General features: G+C 59.3%; 1 protein-coding gene across 4 annotated transcripts; it reads left to right on the forward strand.

Moving 5' to 3' along the window:
- The first annotated feature begins 3 nt into the window (after positions 1–3).
- NR4A1 (nuclear receptor subfamily 4 group A member 1) lies at positions 4–27,992 on the forward strand. Of its 4 annotated transcripts, none has more exons than XM_067529818.1 (7): positions 4–539; positions 20,069–20,865; positions 22,099–22,228; positions 23,289–23,440; positions 24,519–24,721; positions 25,260–25,438; positions 26,361–27,992. In XM_067529818.1, exons 2-7 carry the CDS (start codon positions 20,071–20,073, stop codon positions 26,615–26,617), a joined length of 1,716 nt encoding a protein of 571 aa, XP_067385919.1. In that variant the 5' UTR covers positions 4–539; positions 20,069–20,070; the 3' UTR covers positions 26,618–27,992. The 4 variants fall into 4 exon arrangements, with proteins under 4 accessions (XP_067385919.1, XP_067385923.1, XP_067385921.1 ...); XM_067529822.1 differs by having other exon boundaries at positions 24,543–24,721; XM_067529820.1 differs by lacking the exon at positions 4–539 and adding an exon at positions 13,190–13,269.
- Positions 27,993–28,000: the final 8 nt, after the last annotated feature.

The following is a 28,000-nucleotide window of genomic DNA, read 5'->3' on the forward strand; positions in this document are numbered from 1 at the left end:
GGGAGAAGCCTGGGGACTTGGGGATCCCCTGAGTTTTCAGGGTGAGTCTCGGGGTGCTCGGCTCGGGGCACGCGGGGTCAGTGCCCTGCAGGGGGAGCCCGGCCAGCGGCAGCAAGCGGAGGACGCTGCGCGGTGCCTGCCGCCCCCCGCTGGGGACTGGGGACTGGGGGGCCCTGCCCCGGCCCCCGCTGGAAGCAAAGCAGCGAGCGGGCTGCGGGTGAACCCCGCCCGCCCGGCAACGCCCCCGCCCGGCGGGTGCCCGGGGGCTGCGCCTTTCCGGCTCCCGCCGCCTCTATTTTTAGCCCCCGCGCGCGGGCTGCGGGGATTCCACCGACGTCAGCGGAGCCCGCTCTGACGTCACGGGGCCCCCGCCGCGCGCGCCGGGCCGGGCCGGGCCGGGCCTGCAGCGAGGCGGCGGATGGACCGTGCGGAGCCGCCGCGGCTCGGGGTCACCCCGGGGGTGTCCCGGCCCCGCCCCCGGCCCGGCCCGGCCCGGCCCCGGCGACGGAGGGAGCTGGCGGAGGCGTGCGTGTGAGCAGGTGAGCGCAGGGCCAGGGAAGGTCTGCCCCCCCTCGGGTTATCCCCCCCGCCGGGCTGTGCCCCCCCCCCCCCCGCCGGCCGGGGCCCCCCCCCCCCCCCCCCCGGCCGGGCTGTCCCCCCCGCCGGGCCCCCCCGCCGGCCGCGCTGTCCCCCCCCCCGCCCCGAGACCTGGGGGAGTCTGTATGGCGGGGACGTTCACTGGGCTGGGTCTGTGTAAATGGGGGGGCTCAGTTCCCCCCCCCCATCTGCAGGCTGGGGAGGGAGCCGCAGTTACCTGGTCTGTGCTCCGTTAAATAAGGGCGGGGGGGGGGGTTGTCTCTGTCCCACCCCCCGCCCCGCATTGGGGTAGGGGGGCTTCTTGTGTCACTTCACGTGAATCGGCAGCCCCCACTTGATTGTAACCGTGTGCAGACATGGGGGGGGGCAGAAAACCTCATGTACTTCTCACATGCACCCCCCCCATATCTGTGGAACCTGCTGTCTTGGGTGCTCTCCCCGCCCCCAGCCCCCTCTCTGGACCGTGCGGCTCATGCCCCCGTTTTCTTCCTTGCGTTTGCTTTTGCATTTCACCTTCTGTGCTGAGCACAGGGGTGGAGGGAGGGGGCTGCGGTGCCCCTGTCCTTCGCTCACCGGTTCCAGGGGCTGGGGGTTGCCCTTATGCTGCATGGAATGAGCTGGATGGGTCTCAGCCTCCTTCCTAATGGCTAGGGAATCCCCAGCAGAGCTGGTAGGGTCGGTCTTCGCTGCCCACCCCCACCTTGCTGGCTGAGCGATGAGGCCAAAGAGTTAATGGGCTAGAGACTAAATTCCCCTGTCAACCCATGTGGGAGGGGGTGTGATCTGCGGGGGCGTTGCTAGTGCAGCCATCACTGCAGTGTCCTGGCTGTCAGCCCTGCACCAAACCACCCTAGGAAACTCCAGACATGCCTGCTCTGGCTCCAGGCAGGTGGTTCTTGCTGAGACAAACAGCATCGCCTCTCAGATGCCGCAGGACGCCTGGCGAGCACCTGATGGGCTGCACCCGTAGTGCGGTGCCCGAACGCTGTGACAGTCGTCATCCCCCCCGTCTCAGCACCCTCTGTGTCCTCCTCCTGCTGGGCGGGGTGGGCAGTGAAGAGAGGCACATCAGCCTCTGTTTGAACAGCCTCCCCCAGCTGTGCCCCGGGGGGGGAATCAGGCAGGGGCAGTTTGGGTTGTGGCTTTGAATCCGCTCAGGAAGTCGATTCGCTCCTGAGCCCGCGTGGCCTGCAGCCTGTCTGCCGGGGCACATGCCAGGCATCTTGGCTGCTCATGCAAGTGCCAGCGTAGCAGGGCTGGCACCTCGCCCGACGCACACATTGCCTGGACGTGTCCGCGTGCCAGCCAACGCAGGCTGCTAGGACAGCTGTGGAGTCCCTCTGAGCCCGGCACGGGCACCTCGCCCTCTTCTCCCTCTCCACACCTGAGCAGGCTCTTGAGTGCCGGAAATGTACCGGCGTATTGAGGGGAACTTTCCACAGATTTCACGGCCGCTGCTTGCTGCCAGCCACGTGGATTTAGGCTTCAGGAGTACGTGGCAAGCCCAGCCAGCCTCGAAAGTATGTGACAGGATGCACATCCTCCTAGGGACCTTCCCTGCACCAGCAGGAGGCAACAGGGGCAGCAATTTACAAAGCACCAAGTACCAGCACAAGGGCCACGGGCCTGGTTCCACCCGTGCAAGCATGTTGCCCTAGGGGCTTGCACTAGTGCAGCTGGGTTGGTGCATAAAGCTCAGTATAGACAAGCCCTTAGACTTACTGCGCAGCTGCCAGCTCAGTCGGGGTCCAGCAGCTTTGCTGGGCCGGTGAGATTGTTCCACGCAAGGCAAAAAGAAACCAGAGGTTTGTAAAGTTCTCCTGGCCCAGGACAGCTCGGGCCTAGGTACGGCAGGTCAGAGCAAAGCCGGCACGAGCTGTGTCTCACCTGCCTCCTAGCCAGAGTCAGCCTGTGGTCAGCAGACCGGACCATCCTGTAAGCGCCGCCTGCCGGAGGGAGGCAGAGTGTCTTGTAATTGCGCCGGAGGGAGCTGGGAGTCAGGACTCCTGGGTTCTATCCTGGGCCTGGCTGCTGACTGGCTGCATGATTCTGAGCAAGTTACTTGACTTCTTTGTACCTGCTTCCCCCGCAGTGAAACGGGGAAGCCGTCTGAGCCGCTGACGGCAGGCACAGGAGATGTGACGTCATTAGCACGGTTCCACGAGCCGTCCCTATGCCTCGTACTGGGGCTGCCACCGCCTGAGCTAGCTAACAGCGGCCCCTCCCTCGCCGGTCAGCCCTGCGCTGTATCGCCTGGTGTGCACAGGACGAGGGCGCAGCCATGCACGGGGAGCCCAGCACTGGAACACCAGGGCTCTCTTGCCACCTCTGCCATCGACTTGCTGTGTAGCCTGGACCAAATCACTTTGCCTCGCCACACCCCAATCTGTGTCCCGGGGGGAGCTCCCACTGCCTGGGAGCGCTGGAGGAATTAGCGCCTCTCTTGGCTCCTCAGCTGCGAGTGGCTGTAGGAGAGTTCGGGGGGGCGTAGGGCAAGGGGATTGGAGCATCTGTGCAGGCACGTTAGGGAGCCAGCCGCAGAGTCCCTGGACCGGGCTGCTGCCTGCTCAGACCCCCGTGGGCCACAGCAGTTCATGGGAAACACCTGCAGTCCTGCCAGTGTGTTCCCAACTCCCACCCCTGGGCACAGCAGTGTCGTCCGGGCAGGCTGGCCTCCACCATTAGAGGGCAGCAGGATCGGGGCCCTTGCGTCCCGGGAGGCGAGCGCCGTCAGTGAGACAGGCTGTTAGACAAGCAGCTGTGTTTGCAGAGTCTTCCTCCCGGACGCCCTTTGGCCTGCCCCTGCTGTGTGCGGCCGCTGGCGTCATCACTGGGCGCGTCAGCGTGGCCAGCCGCAGCCTGTCATGTGCTTCTCAGCAGCCCCAGCCTGTAACCTCACTCGCGCTCCCCTCCTGCTGTCTGGGGGCCAATGGCTGCCTGCTCAGGGCCAGTCTGCATCCTGTGCGCCTGGGGCCTGGCTAGGGAGAGCTGAGAGAGAAGTGGAGGATGGAGCTGGCGTTCCAGCTGGCTCCAGTGGTGTCCGTGTCCTGGAAGAACCATGGCTCTGAGGCTGCAGAAGCCAGAGCCCCCCAGGAGACCTCGGGGCAGCGGAGAAACAGTGAAGGGTCCCAGGAGCTGGTCCCTGCCCGCTGCGCTTGTCCCTAGGGTGGCTGCTCCCCGATCTCTCCCCCCATCTCCAGCGCTGCACACGCGGGGGGGTTACTCAGCAGACCCTGGCCATGGGGAGGGGAGGGGGCAGGGCTTCACCTCCCACCCTGCAGGGGGGCACTGGATGCTATGGCTTGGGGGCGATGCCTTCCCAGTGGGGAGCAGCTGCAGTGAGCCGGGAATCCCGTTCCCTTCTGTGCCGTGCGACAGCAGCAGCTTCTCTTCTCCTCGCTCAGCGGGCGGGGGGGGCGGCTTTGGAACACGCCGAGTGGCATCGTTGCAAGGGGATCCGAGCGGGGGTGCAGTGGGGCTGGAGCTAGGGGGCCGGGCTGGCTTCCCTGGTATGCAGGGTTTGCACTTCGGCTCCATGGCTTTCAGCACCCCCTGGTCCAGCGCCCCGGGCTGGGACCCGCTAACCGCGGCGCAGGGCCCTGCGGAAACGCGCCAAAGTGATGTTTTACGCAGGCTCCCCGGGGGGGTCTGGGCCCTGCCCAGTCAACACATCCTGGCATCTTGGATTTGGGTCCAAGGTGCCAGCGCAGAGAGTGAGCGGGGGTGGCCAGAGCCGCGTCCTGCGCTCTTCAGCAGAGACAGCGGCTCTCGGCAGGCAAAGCCTGTGGAAGCCCCTCCGGTCAGACGGGAGCGCGGCACGCTCTGGGGACCATCATCTCCATGGGCCGAGCCCCCAAAGGTGAGGGAAGCTGCCCCCTGCCTGAGTATTTGGTTGGTTTTGCAAGAGCTCTGGGCCTGGCAGCTGCTGGAGCCCTGTAGAACAGGATGCAAATGAGGGGCCTAGTGGTTAGAGCGGGGGTGGCTGGGAGCCAGGACTCCTGGCTTCTCTTCCTAGTTGTAGGAGGGGAAAGCTGGGGGGACTGGGGTGAGGGCTCCTGGTTCTGGGGTGGGGGTGAAGGGCGTGGAAATGCTGCATTGCCGGGGGGAGCTGATCATCTCTCCTCTCTGAAGTCTGTTTGATTACAGCAGAGCATGAGAGTTCCCAGCTGTGTGTGTGTGTGTTTGTGTTTGGGGGGGGGCAAAGGAGCCACTTTTTGATCCACCAGAGACCCCATCCCCCAGTCCCTGGAGCCAGCGCGGAGCACAAAGTACCCCCCTTCCCCCCCGTGCCTATATATGGCAGTTGGCTGTGCTGGTGAGGCCAGCTGCTGGCTGACGCACGCATGCGCCATCAGGGCTCTGACGTCCAGCGCCGGGGAGGACTCCCCGTCTGGGCGTGCGGCCGCCTGACGACGCCCCCGTGGGCCCCGGCCCTGCATGCCTCGCGCGCCGCCTGCCAAGCTCCCGCTCCCAGCCCCTGGTGATTGTAACCGGCTGCGCGGCCGATCCCTGCTTCATTCCCAGCCCAAGGATGGCAGCCTGGCCGGCAGCTCTTCACCGCTCTCGCCGCACCTTCTCCTGCCCCCTGCCTGCCCCGGGGGCTTCTCCCGTGGCCCGAGGCCCCGCACCCTGCCCCTCAGCCGGCGGGAGTACCCTGCCAGTGTCTCCGCCGGCTTTGTTGCTGGACTCGCTCCTAGGCTGCGGTAGCTGCCGTGGGCAGGGCTCTCGTGCGCACTGGGTCTTGGCAGGCCAAGCAGCCGCAGCAGGTCCCGCAAGCACCTGCAGCCCAGAGGCCCCGGGCCCGGCTTGGGAGGGTTGGAAACGCTCTGCTCTGCTCTGCTCTGCTCTGCCCCGGGAGGCAGGAGTCCCGGCGAAGCTCACGCACAGGCCTGCTCGGGTGGCCTTGCAGCCTCGGGTCATGCTTGAGAGAGGCTTTGACAGTCTGCTGCTTGGCCCGGGTGCGACGCTGCCCCGGGTCTAGGTTTAACTCCTGGCTCTGCGACCGGCTTCGTCTTGCATGGCCCCCGCTATGAAATAGGGCATCGATGGCGCCTCTGCTGCTCAGCGACGTGAACTGCGAGCTCCTAGGGGCAGGGACTGTGCCGCTCTCTGTCTGCGCCGCGCTCGGCACCACGTCGTCAAGCAGCCTCTAGGTGCTATCGAAATGCATGTAGTGATTTGGAACCTGACCGAGTTGCTCATCAGATGCAGGGTGGGTTCTCCACCCTCTCGCGCGGGTGACTCCGGGGACTCTTACTGAGGTAGCTCAGCTGAGCAGAGCAGAGAACCAGAACCAGCTGTTCTGAGCAGCCAGCATCCCCTGCAGGGCGTGCATCCTGCAGAGCGCAGAAGTGTGGAGCTGGCTTGACTGCAAGCTAAAGTGAAACCGACTTTGCTGCCACATGGAAGGAGCAGCCCCCAGGGGAGCTGACCTTGGCGCAGGGCGGGGGCGGTTCCAGCTGTCTGAGGGGCGAGCGGTAAGGCGGGAATTCAATGCCCATGTACGGCCAGGCAGGGCCATCACTTTCTGAAGGTGCTAACGGTGGCTGCCCATGGGCCTGCTTTTCAGAGGTGCTGAGCACCCCCAGCGCCAGGCGAAGTCAATGGGAGCTCAGCACCCTCTAGAAACTAGGCCCAAGAGGTCTCAAGTTGGGCTCCCAAAATGAGTGGCCCCTTTCGGGGGGGAGGGGAGGCAGCCAGCAAGTGCGGGAGCCTGGATTAGAAGGCAGATATCTTGCCCTCAGCCCCTGTTCTAATCAACAGACCTCCACCCCCTGCCACGCCTGCTGCCAGCCGCCGCTCTCCGAGTGGGTCCCATTCATCTGCACTAAGGAGGATGGTGCAAAGTTAACACCCCTCCAAGATCGTCTTTCTCGGTGTTTTTCTGGCTAAGGCAGCACAACGTGGGGCTGCTGGCAGCAGACGGGAATGTTTCCATTGCCCAAGCCAGGGTCTGTCTTGCTTGGAGGAAGCTCCATGGGGACCATCCGATGCATCATTCACAGACTATTCCTGACCAGCGGGAAGTGCATGTGGCTGCTCTGCTGACACTCACCACTTCGCTTGGAGAAACTGACGTGACTGAACTGACACGCTGCTCGCCCGGCACAGGAGATCTGATGTGGTGTCACTGTGTGCCCGTCGCTGGTGTCCCTCTCCTGGCTTTGCTTTCGTGCTCTGTGGCTTGTGTGGGTGACGCAAAACCAGGCCAGCAGCTGCCCATCCTGCCTGCATGGGCCCATTTGCTTCTGCAACCCCGGCGTCTCCAAACTGCTCTGCACCACTTTTGTGCTTGTCAAAAGAGGCGGTCGCCGGGACTGGCATCCTGGCTTTGCCCTTTTCTGCAGACAAGCTGCCTAGATACACAGCTTTCCCTGGGCCAGGCTATCTCAAGCCCCCCTTGCGCATCACCCTGTGCAGCTGCTGACACCAGAGACAGGATCCTGAACTAGATGCCCCCCGGTCTGATTCTCCGAGGCGCTCTCTGCCTGCCTCTTCTGCCTTTCGAGAAGGACAGGGGAGCTTGGAGTCCATGGGTCACACCATCCTGGGCACCGCTTAGCAACAAGAGCCGCACTTGGCACTGACTGGCTTTCTTTTCCATCCACGGATGGCAAAGTGCTTTAATGAGACGGGGGTCGTTGGCCGTGTTCCACAGACGGGGAAACGGAGGCACCAGGAGGTGACGTGCCCAAGGACACGTGGCAAGTTTGTAGCAGAATGGGCAATGGGGCTAATGGCCCAGATTCTAAGGAGTCCATTACTTTCGGGTGCCAATCTCCTCCAGGCGTCTCAAGACACCCGAAGTTAGTGACTGTTTCTGCAAATATGGACCTGATCCCGCCTCTGACCATTAGACAACGTTGCCTCCCTTTGTCACCCGACTGCGTCTGACTCGATGTAACCCGGTCCCAGAAGGCACCAGATGGCCATCAGGCCACAGTGCTTTAGGATCCTCGGCCACCTTTGAACCGGCGCTCTGGCAGCCAAGAGTTCGGCGTCCCTATCACTGAATCCCCTGAGCTGCCCGGTTGCTAGCGCTCAGGTTTTGACACAAAAATCAAGAACAATCTGAAACAAAACATTGTTTGGGGAAAATCCCCTGAAAGTCACTCACCAAGTGCCTTGTAGATTACTGGTTCTTTGGTATCTGCTGCTTGAAAACGTTGCATTTCTCTAGTGCATTTCTTTCATCTGAGAATTGCAAAGCATCTTAGAATTAGCTAGTACATTTTCAAATCCTATCTCCTCTCCTGAGAAGCAGGTAAGTATTAACCCCATGTTAGAGACAGGAAGACTGAGGAATGGAGAAGCAAAGGCAGTTGCTCAGCTCAGTTTCCTTAATCAGACAATCATTAAAGGTTCTGGGTGCCCCCATTTCAAAAAAGATACATTAGAATTGGGAAAAGTGCGGAGAAGGGCAGTAAAAATGCTGCGGGTCTGGAACAGCTTCCATATGAGGTGAGATTAAAAAGACTGGGGCTGTTTGTCTCCGAAAAGGGACAGCTAAGGGGGGGGATGTGGTAGATGTCTGTGAAATCAGGAGTGGTGTAGGGAAAGTAAATAGGGGAGGGTTATTTTTCACATAACAGAAGAACCAGGGGTCACCCAGTGACATTAACAGTCACAGGTTTAAACAGAAGAAAGTGCTTCTTCACACACCGCACAGCCATCCTCTGGAGCTCGCTCCCAGGGGATGCTGCAAAGGCCAAAAATATAACTGAGTTCAAAAAAGAAATCACGTTCCTGGAGGACAGGTCCACTGATGGCCGTTAGCCAAGATGGTCAGGATGCAACCACGTGCTGGGTGTCCCTAAACCTCTGACTGCCAGAAGCTGGGAGTGGCCGACAGGGGATGGATCACTTGCTAATTGCCCTGTTTTGTTCATTCCCTCTGAAGCACCTGGCACCGGCCACTGGACAGGATACGGGCTAGATGGACCACTGGTCTGACCCAGCCTGGCCATTCTCATGTATCCCCACAGATGAACCTTGGTGTCCTGACCAAGTTCCAACTCTGCTCACTAAATTCTGCCTCATTAAATCCCCCCGGATGTGGCGCTCTCGTTAAATTCCTGTACTAAACAGTTGCCCTCAATCCACCCCAGAGGTGGCTGCATTCCATTATCGCAGCAGCTAAGTGTGCGTAGCTTCACAACAGCCACATTCTGTTGTCCCCATTTTCTAGGAGGGGAACTGCAGCACAAAGAGACTTAGTGATTTGCCCCAGGACAGCCGGCTTTTGGAAGCGCTCAGGGTGGCATGTCTGTCAGAGGCCTCGCAGCACGCTGGGATGGTCTGGCTCGCATGCACTCAGTTCCTCGGCATACAAAATAAACACACTGGCCTATGGACTTGCTAAGGGTTAAATTCCGCCCTCAGTTAAACCCATGCAACCTCTAGCCCTGGGTGTATATTTAGCAGCTTGTATATTAGAGGCTTCTCCATTTCCCTCCCCGCCCCCCGGCTCTGTTCCTTCTTTGGCTTTTTCCTTATTTACTGAGACTATGATTGATTTACCCAATTTAAGGCCCTCCTGAGCCAGCAGATTGGAACCACTGGAAGGATCACCCAGTGATCCAGCCCACAGACACATTCCCCAGCCCAGCCGCCCTGGGAGGCCTGCCAGGAACTCAGCACAAACATGTAATAAAAACGCATCTTGTTACGCAGTTGCTTTTATAAACGTGAGCATTTAAACAAATCCAGAGCTCGGGCTAAAAATATTTTAACAATAGGAAAATGCATAAATCTTTCCAGCCTCTGACTTCTCAACCTGCGAAATCCCCTCCCTGTCGGCTGGACTTGGTGCTGCCGTAGCAAACCAGGCACCGGCCACAGCTGGGTGAGGCATTCAGGCAGAGAGGAGGGATTCCACGGGGGCAGACTTTGAAGGGATTGACCCTGTGAAGTGCTGTGTGATTTCCGCGAGGGCGGTGGGAGCTGAGGGCGTTCGGTCATGTGCAGTGAGTGTGGAGGTGACTGCTAGTGGTGATTCTGCATCAGTGCCTTGTCTACATGCTGAAGCTGCAAACCGGTGTAGCTCAGCTGGTGCAAACCACTATGTGGACACTCTTACATTACTTTAAAACTGGCTTGTGTCCGCTTAGCTTGCATTTATGTTTATTGATATGAACTGGGTTTGAATCGAATCTAGAGCGTCCCTGCTGGGGCGTGCACCGGTTTAACTCAACTCAACTGGTTTTTAAAATGCACTTTCAATAAATGGGGGCGGGTTTGTGTGTGGAGAAATGTCCTGGGTTGTGGACACCCAGCACTCCTTTGAAAAGGAAAGCAAGGCCTGTCCCCGAGGGGAAGGGCAGTTCTGTATCTGAGTGGGCAGACACCTGTGTCCTGGGGGACTCTGGGAATGGAGCTGCGCCGATTGAAGTGACTGCTTTAGAATAAGGGCACCTTCCCTGGCTGCAGTGACTGACCTCCACGTGCAACGCTAGTTTGGATCTGGTGTCCGTGTTTGCACAGCTCCTTGCACAATGGAGGCCCCAGTCCGAACTGCAGCCGTTGGGCACTCCCAGAGTATAAACATGGAGCGATAAGAACTGGGTCTGAGTCAGCTTGTACACTGGGGCACTCTGAATCCAGACCCAAACTCCCTGAAGCAGGCCAGGATCTAGTGTTCTGGTTCTCCCAACAATTTCCCCTTGGTGGCTGAGGCAGCGACGCGTACCAGGGCGACTGCTCTGGTTCATTTGTCCCTAGAGCCAGGTGGTGATGATTTTACTGTCCCTCTCTCAGGGAGAAGGAAGTGTCTTTCTGTTGAATTTTGTGGTTGCTTTCCGCTCTCATTGGCAGCTCACTGGATTAACCCTTGGGGACAAGGAGACCAGACCCTGCTCTCAGTTTTGCTCTCATTGGCTTAGCTGTTTTTATGTCCATGTTCCTACAGCCCTGTGGATATCGGATTAGTCTCGTCTCCTTGCTGTGCTGATGCAGCAAACCAGCGTCTCCAGATACAGGAAAGGAGCTGGGGTCTGTTCCCTTTTTACCAAGGACTTTGCTTTGCCGCACAGCATGGCCACTTGAAATTTCATGGTGGCAGCCTGCATAGAACTCAGCTTCCCCTGTTCTGGAGAAAACAGCCCCGGCCTGCTCAGCGTGAGGGAGACTCTTCCTTAGCAGTGTGGGGAGAATGACACATGGTGAGTCAGTTCTGACTCCATCCAGCAGAGGGCAATGGCCAGTTATCATTGTCATTGTTATCGTCATTAACATCGTAGGAGCCCATTGTTCTGCTGAGTGCGGGAAGGGAGCTGCCACCCAAGCGAGCTGGAGGCAAGGCTGGGAACAGCTCATGGCAGGGGCAGACCCTGGTGCCTTCCCAACCTCATAAAGCAGGGACTGGGTAGAGGAAAGGTCTTGGGGACACCCTGAGGAGGGTGGAGACACCAGGGCTGGGGACAGCCTAGAAAGGAGTTGACAGCCTGTGTAAGAAGCTGCACTGGATACTGGTGTGGTGCGAGTCCCTGCCTCTTGTGCCCCGTTCCCGCACTGGCAGAGGAGTGGCTGTGGGAGCCAGGGTGATGTTTGCTATGTGACTTCAAAGGGGCAGGAAAGAATTGCACATTAATCCTGGGCAGCGGCAGGTGCAGGATGCCACGTGCTCCACACTGACCTAGTTTTTCAGAATCCTCAGCCCCCCACATCCCTAGTTTCCCTTCCTCCTTTGAGTGAACCCGCAGGATTTCCACATGGCTCTTTCCTGCAACAGATCGGATGGTCCCTGTGCTGCAGAATCATCTCATGGAGAGAAGCAGCACGGAATTCTGCACAGCTGGAATTGCCCTCTCTGTCCTGGCAGGTGCTGCCATGACAACGCTAGTTAGGGTGTTAGGATGTAACCTACATGGCGCTAGCCCCTGTAGAGACCAGATTGGGCTGCTGTTGTGCCAGGCAGCGTATAAAGATGGGTTTCTCTTCTGTGCTCATGTACCATGGTGGTGGGCAACATTTACCAAACCAAAATGAATTTGAAGTGATCCCAGGTTTGCAGAAAATCTCAGTTGCATTTCAAAGGGGCAGGAAATGGGAAATTATCCAACTTTGCAAAATGCTCTAGGTGACTTTTTTTTTTTTTTTTAAACGCTGGAGGCCAGTAAGTGTAAAGAGATCCCAGTTTTACAAAATATTCTGCATGTGTTTTCTGGAAGGGGGCAGTAAAACTAGAAATGATCCCCATTCTGCAGAAAGCTTGTGTGTGTGAGAGTGACTGCAGGTCTGGGTGAGCTTAAAAACTCCTTGTCAGAGGATGTTGTGAAGGCCAAGACTATAAAAGGGTTAAAAAAAACAACTCGATAAGTTCATAAGGGCAGATCCATCAATGGCTGTTAGCCAGGATAGGCAGCGATGGCTGTTTGCAGAGGCTGGAATGGCCGAGAGGATGGATCACTTGAGGATCACCTGTTCTGTTCAATCCCTCTGAAGCACCTGGCATTGGCCACTGTCAGAGACAGGACACTGGGCTGGATGGACCCTGGGTCTGACCCAGTCTGGCCGTTCTTCTGTTCTATGTGATGATAAACCAGTTTAGGCCCCAATCCTGCACTAATGCACTTGCTTAAATGTAAGTACCCGTAAATTGAAGTGACTGGAAAAGCGCCGGTGCTTACTCTAACCCTAGCATAAATGTTTGCAGGAGCAGGGCCATGAACCTCGAGTGAGATTTGTCCTTCAAAGCAGAGGAAACCCCACCAATGATGGGGAAAGAAACAGGTGGCAGTTCTGAAGAGCGCCTGTTGTGCAAACGTGGAGGCATCCCTGTAACAGGATCCGTCTGTGTGTACCGTGCAATGCAGCTCACAGGTCGAGGGCGTGTGTGTGTGTGTGATTTTGCAATCAAATGAGGCAGTTCCCCTCTCAGCGGGCCCCTTGGCTGTCTGCAGGGTAGGCGGGAGCAGGGAGCGGGGAGCCCCCTTCCCTGAACCGGAGCAGGGCTTCCTTTGGCTTGCTGCAGCCGCGGGGAATGTAAACCCTCGCGGAGCCGCCCCGCTTTCGTTACAAAGTCCGCCCTGGCCCAGAGTCGCTTTTAAAAATACTCCCTTGGTGACGGCTCGCCCTGGGGCTGCCTGGGCCTTTGTTTTTAAATAGCTGCGGCCCCCTCCCCCCTTTTCTTCCCTTCCCCTCCCCTCCCCTCCCCCCCCTTGCGATCCTTCCACCTCCAACCCCCTTCCTTCCCCCCACCCCCCTGCTCCACCTGCTGTTCCCTGCCCCCCCAGCCCCCCCTTTGTTTTCATCCCCCCTGGGGCTCTGCCTATTTCTGGCCCCGCGCCCCTCCCCCTCGCTGCCCGGGAGGGTCTATTTTTAGCAAGGGGCAGCGCGGGCTATTTATAGATCAAACAGTTCCAAGGCCTGCGTCAATGGAACCCCGCGTGCGTCACGCGCCCAGACATTCCAGCCCCCCCGCCGCCCCGCCCCGCCCGGACCGGAAAATTCCGCCCCTTCTCGCCTTGTATGGCCACGGCTGCAGCCGCCCTTGCGTCAGAGGGTCCCCCCTCCTCTGGCCCCGCCCCCGGCCCGTGCGTCACAGAGGGCTTAAGAGGATCTCCCTGCCCGGGCTGGGGAGCCCCAGTGGCGAGCGAGGCGGTGCTGGCTGGGCCGCTGCGAGCCGCGAGTCCCGGGCGAGCTGGGCCGGAGGAAGCCCCGCGCGTGCACCTGGTAGGTGGGTTACTCAGCCCCGGGAAGCGGGGGGGGGCTGCACTTCGGCCCGTGCACCTGCACGGGGGGGGCTGTGTAGTTGCTGATTTGTGATGATCGGGTAGAGTGTGGGGCGGGGGGGGGGCACCTGCATCTTAAATAAGGGGTGTTCTTCCCTGGGGGAGGGGCGCCGGTGTATCTGGCGGGGTGTTTTCACCCAGCCGAGATGGGGCGCTCGCCGGTGCTGTTTTGCGAAGTTGAACTGCGGGGGGGGGGGGGATTTGTTTAAATTCAGCTGGCAGCGTTTAAAGTCTGCGCTGCCTTTTGGAAGGATAAAGTTGCAGCAACCTGAGCCGGGCGTTTGGGAAGGTGCGTGCAGGTGGCGCGGGGCGCTGTGCATTGTTCATCGTTTTGTTTTTCTGCTCTGGCTTGGAGTTGTGCTGGGGGGCGGGGGGTGCCGCAGGGCAGTGTCTGTGCTGTAGCTCTTCGGGGCTTGAGAAGATGCAGCTATTCCCATTTTATCGGGAGGTAGGTGGAGGCTATTTATTCGGCTGACCAGCGTTGATCTTGCCTGTTACTCTGGGAACTCTGCCCCCAGACAGCGGGCAGTCTGTAAGAAGTGACAGTGGGTCAGGACTGTAGTGGGCGTATGACAACGGAACAGCGACTCTCCAGCAAGTCTTGCAAGCCCCTCTGCAGATTACCACCTTGCTTGTGTGCAGAGCTCTGGTCTTCATCTCCAATCACCTTTGTGTCTTGGAGCTCTGGTTCCTTGTTTGCTGGCTTAAATGCAGAGCTTAAAGTGTGTACTGGTGGGCAGGGGACTTGTCCCCCCCCCCCCCCCAAAAAAAAAAAAAAGGTTTAAATCAAGCCAAGGGGCACACTTTCAGCAAAGCTGCAGCTCCCAGATTAAGATTACCCCCTCCCCTTTTAAACCACTGTTTACATGTAATACATTGCAGCTAATTCTTCTACTGTCCTTTGACACTCCAACATAAACACGCAGCTCTGAAGTCCCCTCCCGTGGCAAGGCATCCATGAGGGTCGCTTAATCGCATGGGCAATTCATTGGTTTTGCAAAGTATTATTTTGTGTTGTCGATCCTGGGATGCAAACGGGGACCCTCCTTCCATCTGTGTGCAGAGCTGCTGTAGAATGGCAAACTGTTGAGTCGACTTTCTGCTGCCTGGCCGGGCTAGTCTCTGAACAGAGCAGCTGTTTCGTTTTGGGTTTTAAAAAAATAAAAATAAATGCCTTGTGAATTTTGACATGCAGAACAACTTGGCACCAGCATGGTTAGGGGAGCAAATCCGGAAAGGCCTCACTGTGCTCCTTTGATGTGGTTGCTGAGCCTGGATTCTGCTAGTTGGGGACGTGGGGGGAATACAGTTTCTGGCTGGACTCAAGCGACAGGGGCTGCGTTGCCTTCAAACACCTGGCAACCAGATTCACCCCCACCATCCAGGCTCCTTTTGTCTCTAACTTGCTGCACCAGGCCTCAATGGCCGGCAAAGTCAACTCATTGCCACTGTGGTCCTGGAGGGGAGCTGAAGCACTGCTCCCGTCTGAAGGCTCCTGTGCTTTGCCTAAAGACTCGTGAACGTGTTGCTGTCATCCGCTCTGCAACAAGGTCCGATGGCAGGGGGAGTGCGTTTTTCTGGCACGGCAGAAGGTAGATGCCTGGATACCACAGGGATGGGCACCTCACTCTTGTATCAATAATTAACAGGCCTGGTCAGGAGCCTGCAGCACCTCCCTGGCTAAAGCCACATATTAGAATCATAGGAGAGTAATTGCAGAGAGGAGAACAGATTCTGCTCTCCTTTACGCTGCTGGCAATCCAGAGTGACTTCAGTAGTGTTACTACAGATTTACCTAGGTGCAGCCGAGTCCGCTAAGGACTGTCATTTTTTGAAGTGCTCTTTGGCAGACTGGAGGGGGCGCATTTGAGGGATTTTTATATTGCTTTAAAAAAAAAATCATAATCCGTATCAGTCTCGCTTATCCCCATTTAAAAAGGAGGAGAGGGAAATACATTTCAAAAGGAAAGCAGCGCCGGTGAAACCAAGGGGAAGCTTTGATCGTCCAGGAAACCAACTTTTCCTGCTGATCGTCCCCTTGCAGATTTGTAAAGTGCAAGCTGAAAAGGGGAAAGAGAACGTTGGCAAACCCTGTGCGGAGACTCGGCAGGCCCAGGCTGAGGATTCACATGTTTTGTCCTTGGTGGTGATTGATAATCAAAGCAATTTGCATTTTCTTAAAAAAAAAAACCATCATAAAGGCTTGGTGGTGAGTATGCTGCTGGGTTGCTATAGTAACATCAAGCTAATGCAATTCTTTCTCTTGGTGTGACTCCTGCACTGGCAAAGCTGAGGTGGGGAACGGGTGTACACAGTAAATAGTGTGGCTGGGTGGGTTGCCTCTGCTGGTTAGAATTGGAATGACTCAGCTGTGTGTCATAAGCCCTATACAGCTGATGGACAGTCTCTCTTGGCTCAGGCAGCTGGAGTTTGTGCCTATGGAGCACAGATATTTTGAGTTTTCGCTCTGCGGCTGCTATTGCGTTCCTGAGTGGGTCTGTTACGCGGCGTAGTGGCCGCTCAGGCTGCAGAGGCGGGTGTGATGGGTGTATATTTATATATAACGTCCATTCTACATCGCGGTGGGAAATATTGCCCAGAACACTCTTTATTGGCTTGCTTGGCATGTGCAATCTGGTCAAGCCAAGCCACCGTGTTCTTATCAATGACGTTCAAGGCACGAAGACCTCCAGGAAGTTGTCGTTTTGCAGCCCTCAAGAGTGTGCCATGGTTTGTGGCTGCCAACATCGACATATTGGACCGTCTCTGACACTCTGAAATTCCGCTGCAGCTCATCAGAGCCCTAGGACTAGACAAAAGCAGCCTGTGCCCATCATTACTGACTGTGCACACCCGTTCCCTGGCACAGCTCTTCTGTCAGAGGGAGAGGGAGCCTGGTCTCCTTGGGCCTCATGCCCCTGGGCACCAGGGCCGGATCCTCAGCTGGCATAAATCAGCCTCGCGTGGACTTTAGTAACGCTAGAGGGCTGAGGCAAGGTTAGAAATACCATCTCCCAAGGCAGGCCTGAGATTCAGTGAATCCTAGCAAGCTTTTCACTATGAAGAGTCAGGCCTTTCTTTTAGGGGCCCAGGATAACTGGCCTGTGCACCGAGCTGGGGACAGGAGATGGAGGGGATTGTGCGAATGCTTTGCTCGGTTAATGAGGCAATTTTACCACTTTTTTCCCCTTGTGACACACATTGACGGTCTCCCTTGGCATGGCAGGGAAAGTCCCAGATGGGCCCTCTCTTTATTTGTATTCCACCAGCTCAGGTCTGGGCCATGTTGTGCCGGGCGCTGTACAAACCTAGAAAGAGACAGTCCCTGCCCCAAAAAGCTTACACTTCAAATAGAATTACGATCCCCATTCTACATGTGAGACACAAGGACCAGAGAGTCCCTGGGGAGATGGCAGTAGATGTGGGAAGTGAATCTACATCTCCTAAGCCCTCAGTCGGTGCCAGGCCACCCGTCTTTGTGGCTAGATGGACCCCGTCCTGTGACTCTGAGCAGAGAATGTCGTTACACTTCAGAGGAGCCAATCGGTCTCCGTTGAGTTGCCTGGGAGGTGGCTTTGGCTCATGACCGAGGAAAATGGCCCAGTCGAGATCTCTCTGTGGCCGTAGCTTTTAAATCATCGGCTAGGTCCTGAAGCCTCTTCTCCAAGCCAGTAGGCACTTTGCCTGAATAAGGAGCAGTTGGTCCCCCAAGAACGTTGTAACCTTGTTCTGATGGCGCGACCCTGTCAGTGCCGCCCGGGGTTCTGGTGTCTCGACATTCCGCAGTCCTTCACAGGCCGTAAAGGACTGCTTCTCAGCCAATCAGGCCATGACCTTTAAAGGTCTGCGAGATGAGTTACATTATCATCTTGCTGCAAGGGTTACTTCTGTCTTGGCTTTCAGCTGGGCTGGGGACTCTGGTTACGTCTCTCCTCTATATGGCTCCGTTTGCTCCCTGCTTCGGAGAGGCAGGCGAGCATGTGTCGGAAAGCAAAGCAAGCTGGCAAAGCGGCATGGGTCAGTTACCAGCTCTGCCCCGCCAGTTACTAAACACCTCTCCTGCCGCAGATTAAATGTACTGGCTGGCGGAGATCTCCAGAGCAAGATGGCTCCTCTGGAGCTGGGGGGGGGGGCTGAGGGGGTCTAACAGCAAAAACGCTAAACACTTGGTGACCGTTTTCAGCCTTTCCTCCCCTCTTGGAAGTGGTGTCTTGGTTATGGGTGTGAAATGGCCCTGCGCAGAATGCAAAGGGCAACCACCTCTGTGGAGCAGGAACCAGGGCGGGGGTGGTGGGATTTGGGGTGGGGGCATGCCAAGCCAAAGCACGTGTGCCCGAGGAGGGGAGAGAGGGTGATAGCATGTGACCCGCCTGATGAGGCCCTGTTCCCTGAGCCCCGCAAGCACTTAGCCAGCCTGCTGGGCCTTTCACCCGCTCAGCTGGTCAGATGCTCCTTCAGGTGCCAGAGACGGGCACAAAACATTCCCCAGATTGCACAGGGAGGGTAGCTGGATACAAGCCCAAATGGGACGGTCGGGGGGGCTCTGGGTGAAAATCCGGGAGGTAGGTTTGCGTGTACCCTCGCCAGGGTGTGGCCGGGGTGACCATTGGCAGGAGGGGCAGAGTCTGTATTGAGGGGCCAATCCTGTTTGGGTTTTCGAACAAGTGCAGACCACAGGACTTGCCGGGCTGGGGTGCTGGCCGCCTGGGTATCCTGACCTCCAACATGACCTTGGGCAAGTCCCTTGCGCTCTCAGTCTTTGTTTCCCCTCCCGCCTTTGTCTGTCTTGTCTGCCGAGGCTGTAAGATCTTTGGGGCCAGGCCGGTCTCTGGCTGTGTCTGTGCAGAGTCCAGGGCGCTCAGGTCTCTGATGCTCATCTGCTGTGGCAGCTGCTCAGATAGGAATGAACCTGCAAACAGTGCATGTGCCACAGACCTGCGGGTCTGGGAGGTGCCGTTCTGTGTTCTCTGCTGCCACGCCACCGGAGCCCCGGCTCTTTGCAAAGCTGCCAGTCCAGCCAGAGTCGCACAGAAGGAAATCTCAAGGGCCTCGGGTTGGTTGCCAGTGAAAGTCAGTCCCTCCCTTTGCTGGATGCCTGGGGGAGGGAATGCAGCAGAGGAGAAGGCGAGCGGGTGCATTGCATGGGCTGGGTGCTCGTGGGAATCTGGCCTGTACTTGGCTCCCTAAAGAGGAGTGGAGTGATCCTGGAGTGATCCTGGAGCCTGGCCCAGGCTGTGTAGTTGGCTTTTGAATTCGGATCAAAGTTCTGCGCCTGACGCCCCCACTCAGCAGGTTTGGATCCCAATATTGTGGCCCAGCAACCCATTCCTGCCAAGCCCGGGGCGGCGAGGCTGGGCCACACCAGGGCCATCTGGCAGCTCTGGTGGTGACTTTTGTTTCCCTTTGTGAGGCTTTGCCGCCACAGCATTTCAGCCGATCTCTCTGCCTCTGGGGCTAGCTAAGAACGACCTTTCCTAGGCCGCCAAGGAGGCCTATGTCGCCCCCCTCTGCGGATGGGGCTAATGGCTTTCCCAAGCGACTCTGCCTCCCTGCCCCATCTCCAGCGCAAGCCAGCTCTTTGGTTGGGCTCCAAACACCTGGAACGCAGTGCTGACGGCTTAATGGACGTCGCTCCAGGCCGCCAAAGGAGGTGGCTGCTGCCAGGCCGGCGTCAGACACAGGCGTGTCAGGACAGCCCTGTCCTACGAGTCCTTCTCCAGCACCACGGCTCGCTGTGGGAACGGCAAACCATCTCCTTCTGCCATTTCCCAGCCCCACTAACGTGTCAGGTGGCTGGGCCAGGGTGGTGGTGGTGGGCCTTACGCCTGGGTTCACAGAGGGGCTCGTGCAACGCCATTGGCTTGGCTGGAGTTACTCCTGATTGACATCACTGGCCCGGACCGAGGCGAGCCCCCACCCTGGAGCTTTTGAGCAGACACTGCTAGCAATGGAGATGGCAGCCCGTGGGCGGGTTTTCATTGACCGTGGTGAAATTAACCCCTGTGGCCTTGAAACACTTGGTTTTAGTGCTTCAGGCCGTCTCCCCCGGGAGCAGAAGTTCCTGCAGCAGCAAGCCCCGTGCTCCGCATGGCCCAGACACCACCTTCGAGGGCAGTGAGGTGCTCAGCCTCCGTGCTCCATCCAGCCCTTGGCTTTATGGCTTAGCCTGCCCCCGTGGGAAGGGCAGGGGAGCCAGTTCATGCCCATCCAGGGTAGAATTTCTTTCCCTCTTGTGATGTGGACAACCCAGAGCTGCCTGGAGACCCCGCCAGCTCATTTATGCTCAGCACTTTTTGGGATCAGGGCTGTTAATTACTGGGCAGCAAGTATTGTAAGGTGCCAGCTTCTAACTCTCCGTAGTCTGCACCCATTGTGCTAGATGCTGGATATACACCTGGGGGGAGACAGTCCTGCCCCCAAAGAGCCCACAGGGCAAACAGACCAGCGTGGGAGGGGAAGCGGCTGGGACTAGAATGCAGATCTCCTGGTTCCTAGTCCAGTGCCTTACCCATGGGTCACTCCGTACGCCCCGATCCGAGGCAGGGGCGCGTCTCCCTGGAGCCCCCGGGAAAGGCTGACGCTCCGAGGTGCTGTAGGTCCCGTCTCCCGCACGGCACGTGCTGTGCCTCTGAGCTGGTGCCTCACCAGAGCTCTCTGCCCTGTGAATGGGGCCCTGGGGCGTGGGTGCGATTCCTGCCGGTTGTTAATTCCTCTGCCTTTTCCTTTGCCCCCTCGCTCAGAGATGCCCTGTATCCAAACGCAGCATGGGACCTTGCCTCAGAGCGGAAGGGCCTGTGAGCACTACCCGGCAGACTTCCTGACTCCCGAGCTCAGTAAGTTCACCATGGACCTCGTCAGCACCGAGATCGCGGCCACCACCTCCCTGCCCAGCTTCAGCACCTTCATGGAGAACTACGCCGGGGAGTTTGACGCCTTCTTGTACCAGATCCCGGCCTCCAGCCAGCCCACCTCCTTCAAACTCGAGGACTTCCAGGTGTACGGCTGCTACCCCGGCTCCTTCAGCAGCCAGCTGGATGAGACCATGTCTTCGAGCGGCTCGGACTATTACGGCAGCCCCTGCTCCATCCCGTCCCCGGGCACCCCAGGCTTCCAGACCCCCCAGGTCCCGGCGTGGGAGAGCTCCTTTGGGGCCTACTCGCCCACTCAGAACTACGAGGCCATAAGGCCCTGGGCGGAGCAGCAGAAAAGCAGTTCTTCCCAGCCCTCCTTCTTCTTCGGCCCCTCCGCTCCCAGCCCCGGGGCCCCCCAGAGCCCCCACAAGGTGCAGCCGGCCGCGCACCGGCTGGAGGCCGAGGTGTTCGCGCTCTCCCAGAGTTCTCCAGTGGACTTCTCCGGCCTGTCCCTGGGCCAGGCCTCCCCGCTCCTGGACAGCCCCGCCTTGATGGACGGCTCCCTGTCGCCGGCCAAGACGCGCAGCCCCGGCGCCAACGAGGGGCGCTGCGCCGTGTGCGGGGACAACGCCTCCTGCCAGCACTACGGCGTGCGCACCTGCGAGGGCTGCAAGGGCTTTTTCAAGGTAAGGGGCTGGGGTTGGGAGATGCCTGGGAGCCCACGGAGCCGATGGGACCTCCCTGCTCGGCCTGCGGCGTTGCGCGGCTCCTGCCCCCAGCGCACGGCAGCTCCTGCTCCGCGGCGGGTGACAGGTGTTGCTCCCAGACGTGCCCCAGAATCCTTTGCAGCCCTGCAGCCAGCGCAGAGGATTCTGGGATGTGGATGGGATCCCTGTGCGCACCCCCCCCCCCACCTGCGAGGGAGGGGGGTGGGGATGGGCAGAGCTGTATGGCCGCTGCGTGTGGACTAGCCCCAGCGGCCCAGGGCTCTGCCGACGCACGGGCCAGCAGTTCCAAGTCGTTCTGGGTCGGGAGGTGGCCGAGAGCTGTTGCCACTTGCAGCCCCCGTGCGCCGTGCGCTGGGGCCTCTCCCAGCCGGGCTGACGCAGGTGCTGCAGGCAGGTGCGAGGGCTAGTGTAGACGAGCCTCCTGTGCAGCTCATGGTCTTTCTGTCTGGGCCAGGAGGATGGGGGAGGGCAGAGCAGGGCGCACAGAGCCGTCCCCAAGGATCCCGTTCAGCAGAGCCTCTGCCCGCCACCTCCCACCCGCCTCCCTGCGCCGTTCCAGGCTGCCGCGGGCTGGGCCCCACAGTCGCTAGCCACTTGGGAAGATCTCGCCTGCTCTGCTGGTTTCCCTCCTGTCCCCCTCTCGCCGCTGGGCCCCGATTCAGCCTGTTGAGCACGCGCTTGGTTTCGAATGTTCTGCTGGCGAGGGTGCCAGGCCCCTTTGGGGACCACCCGCTTGGTCATCCAAGCTCGCGAGCCGCAGTGGGCAGTTCTCGCAGTGATGCCTCTTTGGTGGCGAGAGAAGCTGTGTCTGGTGCGGGGCAGGATGGCGCCAAGTCCCCGGGGCAGGGGGCAAGGCAGGGGAATCCATGCCAGCTCCCAGAGGGGGCAGTTGAGTCTCCATCCACCCCTGCATGCGCCGGTGCCTGGGGATGGAAGTGGACAGGTGCCCCGGGCTGTTGGGGCACCCCCGGGAGAGCGACGTGTTCTCCTCCCCCTCTCGTGTCCTTGGAACATGGCCTCTCGGATGTGAAACTAGAAACTGGGCATGGTCGGGCGGGAACACGGCTCTAAAAATACCGGTGGGACAGAAGGGCTTTTGTTCCACCCATGCCCGACGCTGGAAACCCAGCATCTCGCGCCCTCTCTGTGCCGGAGGCTGACGCTCTCCCTTGTTTCTCCTCCTCCCCGCAGCGCACGGTGCAGAAGAACGCCAAGTACATCTGCCTGGCCAACAAAGACTGCCCTGTGGACAAGAGGCGGAGGAACCGGTGCCAGTTCTGTCGCTTCCAGAAGTGCCTTGCCGTGGGCATGGTCAAAGAAGGTACAGCGCGCCCTTCCAGAACTCGGTGCCCATCTGTAGCATGGGCAGCGTCGCCCGCCCAGGATGGCTCAATCTAGGCCAGAATCTCTGGGTGGTGCCACCCGGCAGCGTAGGCTGGAAACGGGAGAGCCAGAGCGCACCACAGGGGCAGGTTGTGTCCAGCCAGAAATCCCCTGTGTTCTTCGCAGCTGAGCTGACTCCTCCTGTGGCGCTGCCTCCTGCTATCCCCCTTCAGCTCTGCTGCTGCCTGAGTTCCCCTCCCCGCTGACTAGCCTGTGTCTGATCCTTGGCCCCAGGTGTATTGGCTGCGCTTTTCCCAGCTGAGTCTCCTGCTGCTGTTTTCTTGCTCCTTTGCAATTCCTTCCCTGGCTTTGCCACAGCTCCCGCCAATTTCGTATCACTCGTAAATGCTCACCTGCCTTTCCGTGAGTCCGATCCCGGGCTGGGTCCAGAACAGGGTGGGCTGTGGGCTGAGACGTGGCTGGACTCTCACAAGGGGACACAGGATCTGTTCTTGCCAGGCCTGAACCCAAGTGGGTAGAAACATCACAAGAACCATCCGATTCTGGGGCCAAAACTGTGTGAGGTTTTGGCCCCTCCAGCCCTGACCCCGGCTCCTGTGCGTGCGTCAGTCGATCCACAGTCGTGCACGTGCAGTTCCCCATGTGTTTTTACAAGCCAGCTGACCGGGGGGGGGATGCGTGGGGAGCCGCCCCCCAGCTGCGTCTCTCCTCCCCGTATCCTGCTTTCTCTGAATGCTGCTCTCTCCTCTCTGTGGCGCGCTCGGTTCTGGCTGCAGCTAATTAGCGTTGCTTCTGCCAACATTTCATGTGCTGGGGCAGCTTATCTGTGGGCCTAGGAGACCACGTAGTGCCGTGACGGCCCATCCTTTGAGAAGGACCCATCACCGCTCGCCAACGCAGCGTCCGGCCCTGCTGCCCTGAGCTGGATTCGAACCGGCGGCCAAGCGGAGAAAGCTCTCTGCCAGGACTGATCTGCCCCAGCCACCTGCACTCAGCACCGAGTGCCTGCTTCTCATGTCCTCTCTCCCTCTCCGCAGTGGTGCGAACGGACAGCCTGAAGGGGCGCAGAGGTCGGCTTCCATCCAAGCCCCGGCAGAGCCAGGACGCTTCCCCCGTCAGCCTCATCACGTCGCTCGTGAGGGCGCACATCGATTCCGTCCCCAGCGCCACCAAGCTGGACTATTCCAAGGTAACCCCAGAGCCAGAGCGCGAACACCTCCTAGACCTGGCTCCCTGCCACCACCTCGGCCCTGGCTGGGATGCTAGGAGTAGCATCAGCTGACTGTAAAAGGACCCGTGAGCGCCCCACCTTCCCAGCCGAGCAAACGAGGCAGTGTGCTATTGTGTGGGGCACCCCTCAGGTCTCTTCCCAACTCCGCGAAGGCAGTGTGGCCCAATGGTTAGCGAGCTAGGAAACAGGACTCCTGGGTCCGTTCCCCAGCCCTAGGACCAGAGCACTGTGCCACCAATTTGCCACCTCCTGTCTCCGTGGCTGGCTTGCCCCATGGGGCCAGCAGTGCCAGGCCTCGTCTCGAGGCTTCCTGCATCTTGGTGCCGTGTGCGTTGATTGCACACTCGGGCGTGCCTGGTACAGTCAGCATCACACAGGCACGCACATTATCGAGTGCCTAGCACTGGCGCCCGGACTCCTGGGCTCTCTTTTGGGTCCTCGGAGGTTGTGTTATCTAGTGGTTAAAGAGGGGGACAGAGTCAGGACTCCTGGGTTCTCAGCTCAGTGCTCTGCATCCAGATGGATTTGTCTGCATGAGCGAATCCCAGCAACGGTATTTTGGAGCCTGAGTGTGAACGTATCTAGGAGACGGAGCCTTGGTTTCTGCACTCGGCACGGCAGTGAAATGCTGGCCGGCCCGCGGCTCAGTGGAGAATGCAACTCCTTTCACCCACTGGCCACGCGGCTCAGTGACAATTGCGCCACCCAGTGCCCGGTGAGTTAGGGCTATCCCCATTTTACATGGGGGAAACTGAGGCACAGAGCAGTGCAACAAACTGCCCAGTCGCAGAGTAAGTCAGCAGCAGAGAGCCCAGAAGTCCTGACTCCCAATCCTCCCCCTTTAACCGCTAGACACGCTCCTCCTTGCAGCCCAAATGAGAGCCCAGGAGCCCTGTTGCCAGCCGGACAGCGCCCACGCCCGGGCGGGTGGGGTTATTGTCTCTGTTGCGCACTCGGAGGGCGTGTAACGGGCTTGTAAGGCAGTGAGCGGCTCGGCCTGTGGGAAGGTAACCCCACCCCCGCTTGTCTGCTGCAGTTCCAGGAATCTGTCTCCTACCAGCTGGAGAAGGAGGATTGTGTGGATGTGCAGCAGTTCTACGACCTGCTCACCAGCTCCATGGACGTGATCCGCAAGTGGGCTGAGAAGATCCAGGGGTTCCAGGAGCTGCCCAAGGAGGATCAGGACCTGCTCCTGGAATCTGCGTTCCTGGAGCTCTTTATTCTTCGGCTGGCCTACAGGTAACTCCCTCTGCTTCGCAAACCCGCCAAGTCCCTGCAGAGCCAGGGCATCTGGGAGCAGTGCGGTTAAAGAGGCCAAACAGCGACATGGCAGCGTGGTTCAGTGGCTAGGGCCCGGCGATTAGGACTCCTGGGTTCTGTCCCCAGCTCTGCATGACCTTGGGCAAAGCCGTCTGCAGTTAGCATTTCAAAGGAGGCCATGGCTCGGAGGGGCCCCTGAGCCCACGCCCTGCACAAGGGCAGAGGGCTGAGCTGCCCCTTCTGGGATTGGAACCTGGGGTTCCAGGATGGGTGAATTTCGGCCCTGTTGCCGAGCCCTTCACTCCACCCATGAGCACTGGCCCATCGTGCCGGGGAGCTGGGCTGGGATCCGAGCTGTCCTCATCAGGGCTCCCTTCCGCCCAAGCTCCCTCCGATGCAACTCTTGGTCCTGCTCTTAAACCGCTTCCCTAGCTCCCCCCCACACTGCTGCCAGAGGAGCCCCTGGGGCTGCCTTCGGCTCTCCTGACCATGCGGGGCCCTGCCCTGTCCCTTGCAGGTCGAAGCCAGAGGAAGGCAAGCTGATCTTTTGCAGCGGGGTGGTGCTGCACCGAACGCAGTGCGTGCGTGGCTTCGGGGAGTGGATCGACTCCATCCTCGAGTTCTCCCAGAGCCTGCACCGCATGAGCATCGACGTGCCCTCCTTCTCCTGCCTCGCGGCTCTCGTCATCATCACAGGTGGGGGCGCGCTGGCACCTTCCCGCCGCACGGATGCCTTTGCCGGAGAAGGGGTGGGCCGGGCTGGCCATTGGACTGGGAGCTAAAAGGGTCCGATCCCAGCTCTGACGCCGGCTCCCTCTTGGCATTGGGCCGCGGGCTTATTGCACTGCTCGCACACGGGCGAGAACGCTAGGAACGTGTTACCGAGCTCCGGGGGGGCGGGGAGGAGCCGAAGGCTGCTCGGTGCTATGGGAGAAGGCCCAGGAAGCCGTGGCTAAATGGTTTCCTTCAGCCACTGGCTTCTTCCATCTCTCCTCTCCCCCATTCCGTTCCTCGTGGGGAGGAATTTGCTCGGACGATGATTAATTTCCCAGAGTGACTCGTGATTTCAGCAGGCAGCTTGAGACTCCTTCAAGGGGCCTGGCTTCCAGAAGGTGCTGATCACCCTCCTCCGAGAACCGGGATCCTGGAAGATGTCTGGGGAGGGCGGGGGGGGTACTCCAAGTGACTAGCCACACCTAAGCCTGTTGAATCCCAGTAGCCCCTAGAGGCTGCAGGCGGGAGACGGCAGCTCTGTCAGGGCGAGCTGGGCTCTTTAAACCGGGGTCAGGCTTCTGGCTCCGCACAATCCCCGTCCATCAGCAGGGCAGTCTGGAGCCCGGAGCCTGTATATACTCCGGCCCCTTTCCCAGCATGCCTTGCTGTAGCTTAGAATTCCCAGGGTCCCGCTGAGAACTACAGTTCCCAGAATGCCTGGCTGCTCGAACAGGGTTTTGCCGAGCCAGGACCCTGCCTTACAGGGTGCAAAAGCATCCTCTGTGCTCGTCCGTCCGCTCCTTGGAACAGGGGATGAGATGAGGCAGGGCAGTTCGGGGGCAGCTTTGCTGCAGCTGTGCTGGCTGCACCTGGTGGGGTGTGACCGCTCCCTTCTCCTTTCCAGAGCGGCACGGGCTGAAGGAGCCGAAGAAAGTGGAGGATCTGCAGAACCGCATCGTCAGCTGCCTTAAGGACCACGTGACGTCCACGGCGAGTGAGCAGACTCGCCCCAGCTGTCTGTCCAAGCTGCTGGGCAAGCTGCCGGAGCTGCGCACCCTCTGCACCCAGGGCCTCCAGCGCATCTTCTACCTGAAGCTGGAGGATCTGGTGCCGCCGCCTCCCATCGTGGACAAAATCTTCATGGACACGTTGCCCTTCTGAGGGGGGAGCAGCCGCCGGGAGGCCCCTGCCCCGGGGAGCTCGCTCGTTTGATAAGAGGCGTTTTCACGGACACGTCCCTCCGCCCACGGAGGGGGAGGGACAATTCATGGAGCCTTTCCAGAGACCGTGGGGCGAGCCCCGCTGCCAGCTGGAATCACGGGGACTCAGTGGAAGCGGGGAGAGCCCCTCACGCTCCTGGCTTCTGCTCCCCGTGATCCTGGGGGTGAACCGTGCGCGGCCTCCAGGTCCCGTCTTGTGTACCAAACCCGGGGATCGCGAGATCTCCGATATGCCTTTAAGGTGATGAACTCAGATGCACAATATCCCGGTGCCCACAGCCCCCGCCCAGCCCTGGCTTTCTGCTTACTGCTGGCCGCGGCTGCCGCTCCGCCCCGTGGGCAGGGCAGCTGGTCCTGAGACACGCACAGGGGCTGGCTGTACCGCCCGTCAGAAGAGGAGGGGATGGGTTCTGAGTTCCCTTCTCTGCCCGCCTGCTGCCAGACAGGGATCGTCCCGGGAGCAGGCGCCTCTGCCGCCCACTGCCGGAACCAAGTCCTTTCCAGACCAGCCAGCGGCTTCTTGCCTCACGTGTGCTTTGGGCAGCGCTGCCCAGGGAGTGACGGACACGTGCGGTGGGTGTAGCCACCTGCACATGAGATGCTTCACGCCTGTCGGCTGCAGACGCGTCTTTTTGTAAACATACAAGCTGTAAATGGAGTTTCGACCTTGTAAATACGGAGGAGGCCTGCAGAGGCAGTGAGGGAAGAGAAGGGGCGCTGCGGAGGGGGGGAGGGAGACGTGTATTTTGTTGTTCTTTCAGCTGACAACCACGTGGCTTTCTGTGCCTGGGAGAGCTTTCTCTCCCGCTTTGGCCTTTTCCTGTATATAAACTTGTACGTAAAACACAAAATCAACATTTATATTTGTGTATTTTTCTGGATTTCCCATGTGACTTTTTCCGATTAATATATATTTAATATATTGAAATAAAAAACACCCAGGTAGTGGTCAGTGTCTCCCCGTGCGCCGCGCGGCTCCCGCGGGCTTTCCCTAGGCACGCTGGGTGGTGGCGGCTGGCTGGGTGGCAGCAGTGACTCGAGGCTGAGCCCCCACTGCGTGAGGCCCTGTACGAACATCACTAACAAGCATGAATGTTTGGAAGGGATGTGGAACCTCCTGCTTTCGGCCTGCAACCGCGCCCTCGTCAGGAGGAGACCTCGTGGGGGGGCTGGTTATCACATGACTGCGGGCTGGGCCGTGTCCTGCCCTTTCTATGGGGCTGCTGTCAGAGACGGGACACGGGGCTAGATGGACCTTGGGCTCTGAGCGAGGTGGTCTGGATTGTCCCCAGAACATGGTCTCAGGGACCCAGCAGGACTCGGG

This window comes from Emydura macquarii, unplaced genomic scaffold, assembly GCF_026122565.2.
Source record: "Emydura macquarii macquarii isolate MOO-44397 ecotype Brisbane River unplaced genomic scaffold, CSIRO-AGI_Emac_v2 contig_2994, whole genome shotgun sequence".
In the NCBI taxonomy this organism is placed as follows: Eukaryota; Metazoa; Chordata; order Testudines; family Chelidae; genus Emydura; species Emydura macquarii.

What these genes read in the sequence shown, in the direction of transcription:
- NR4A1 (XM_067529818.1), top strand. Translation starts at nt 20,071, where the DNA reads ATGCCCTGTATCCAAACGCAGCATGGGACCTTGCCTCAGAGCGGAAGG. An exon ending in CGTGGGCATGGTCAAAGAAG is followed by an intron (nt 22,229 to 23,288) that starts GTACAGCGCGCC and finishes CCCTCTCCGCAG; the next exon opens with TGGTGCGAACGGACAGCCTG. An exon ending in ATTCTTCGGCTGGCCTACAG is followed by an intron (nt 24,722 to 25,259) that starts GTAACTCCCTCT and finishes TGTCCCTTGCAG; the next exon opens with GTCGAAGCCAGAGGAAGGCA.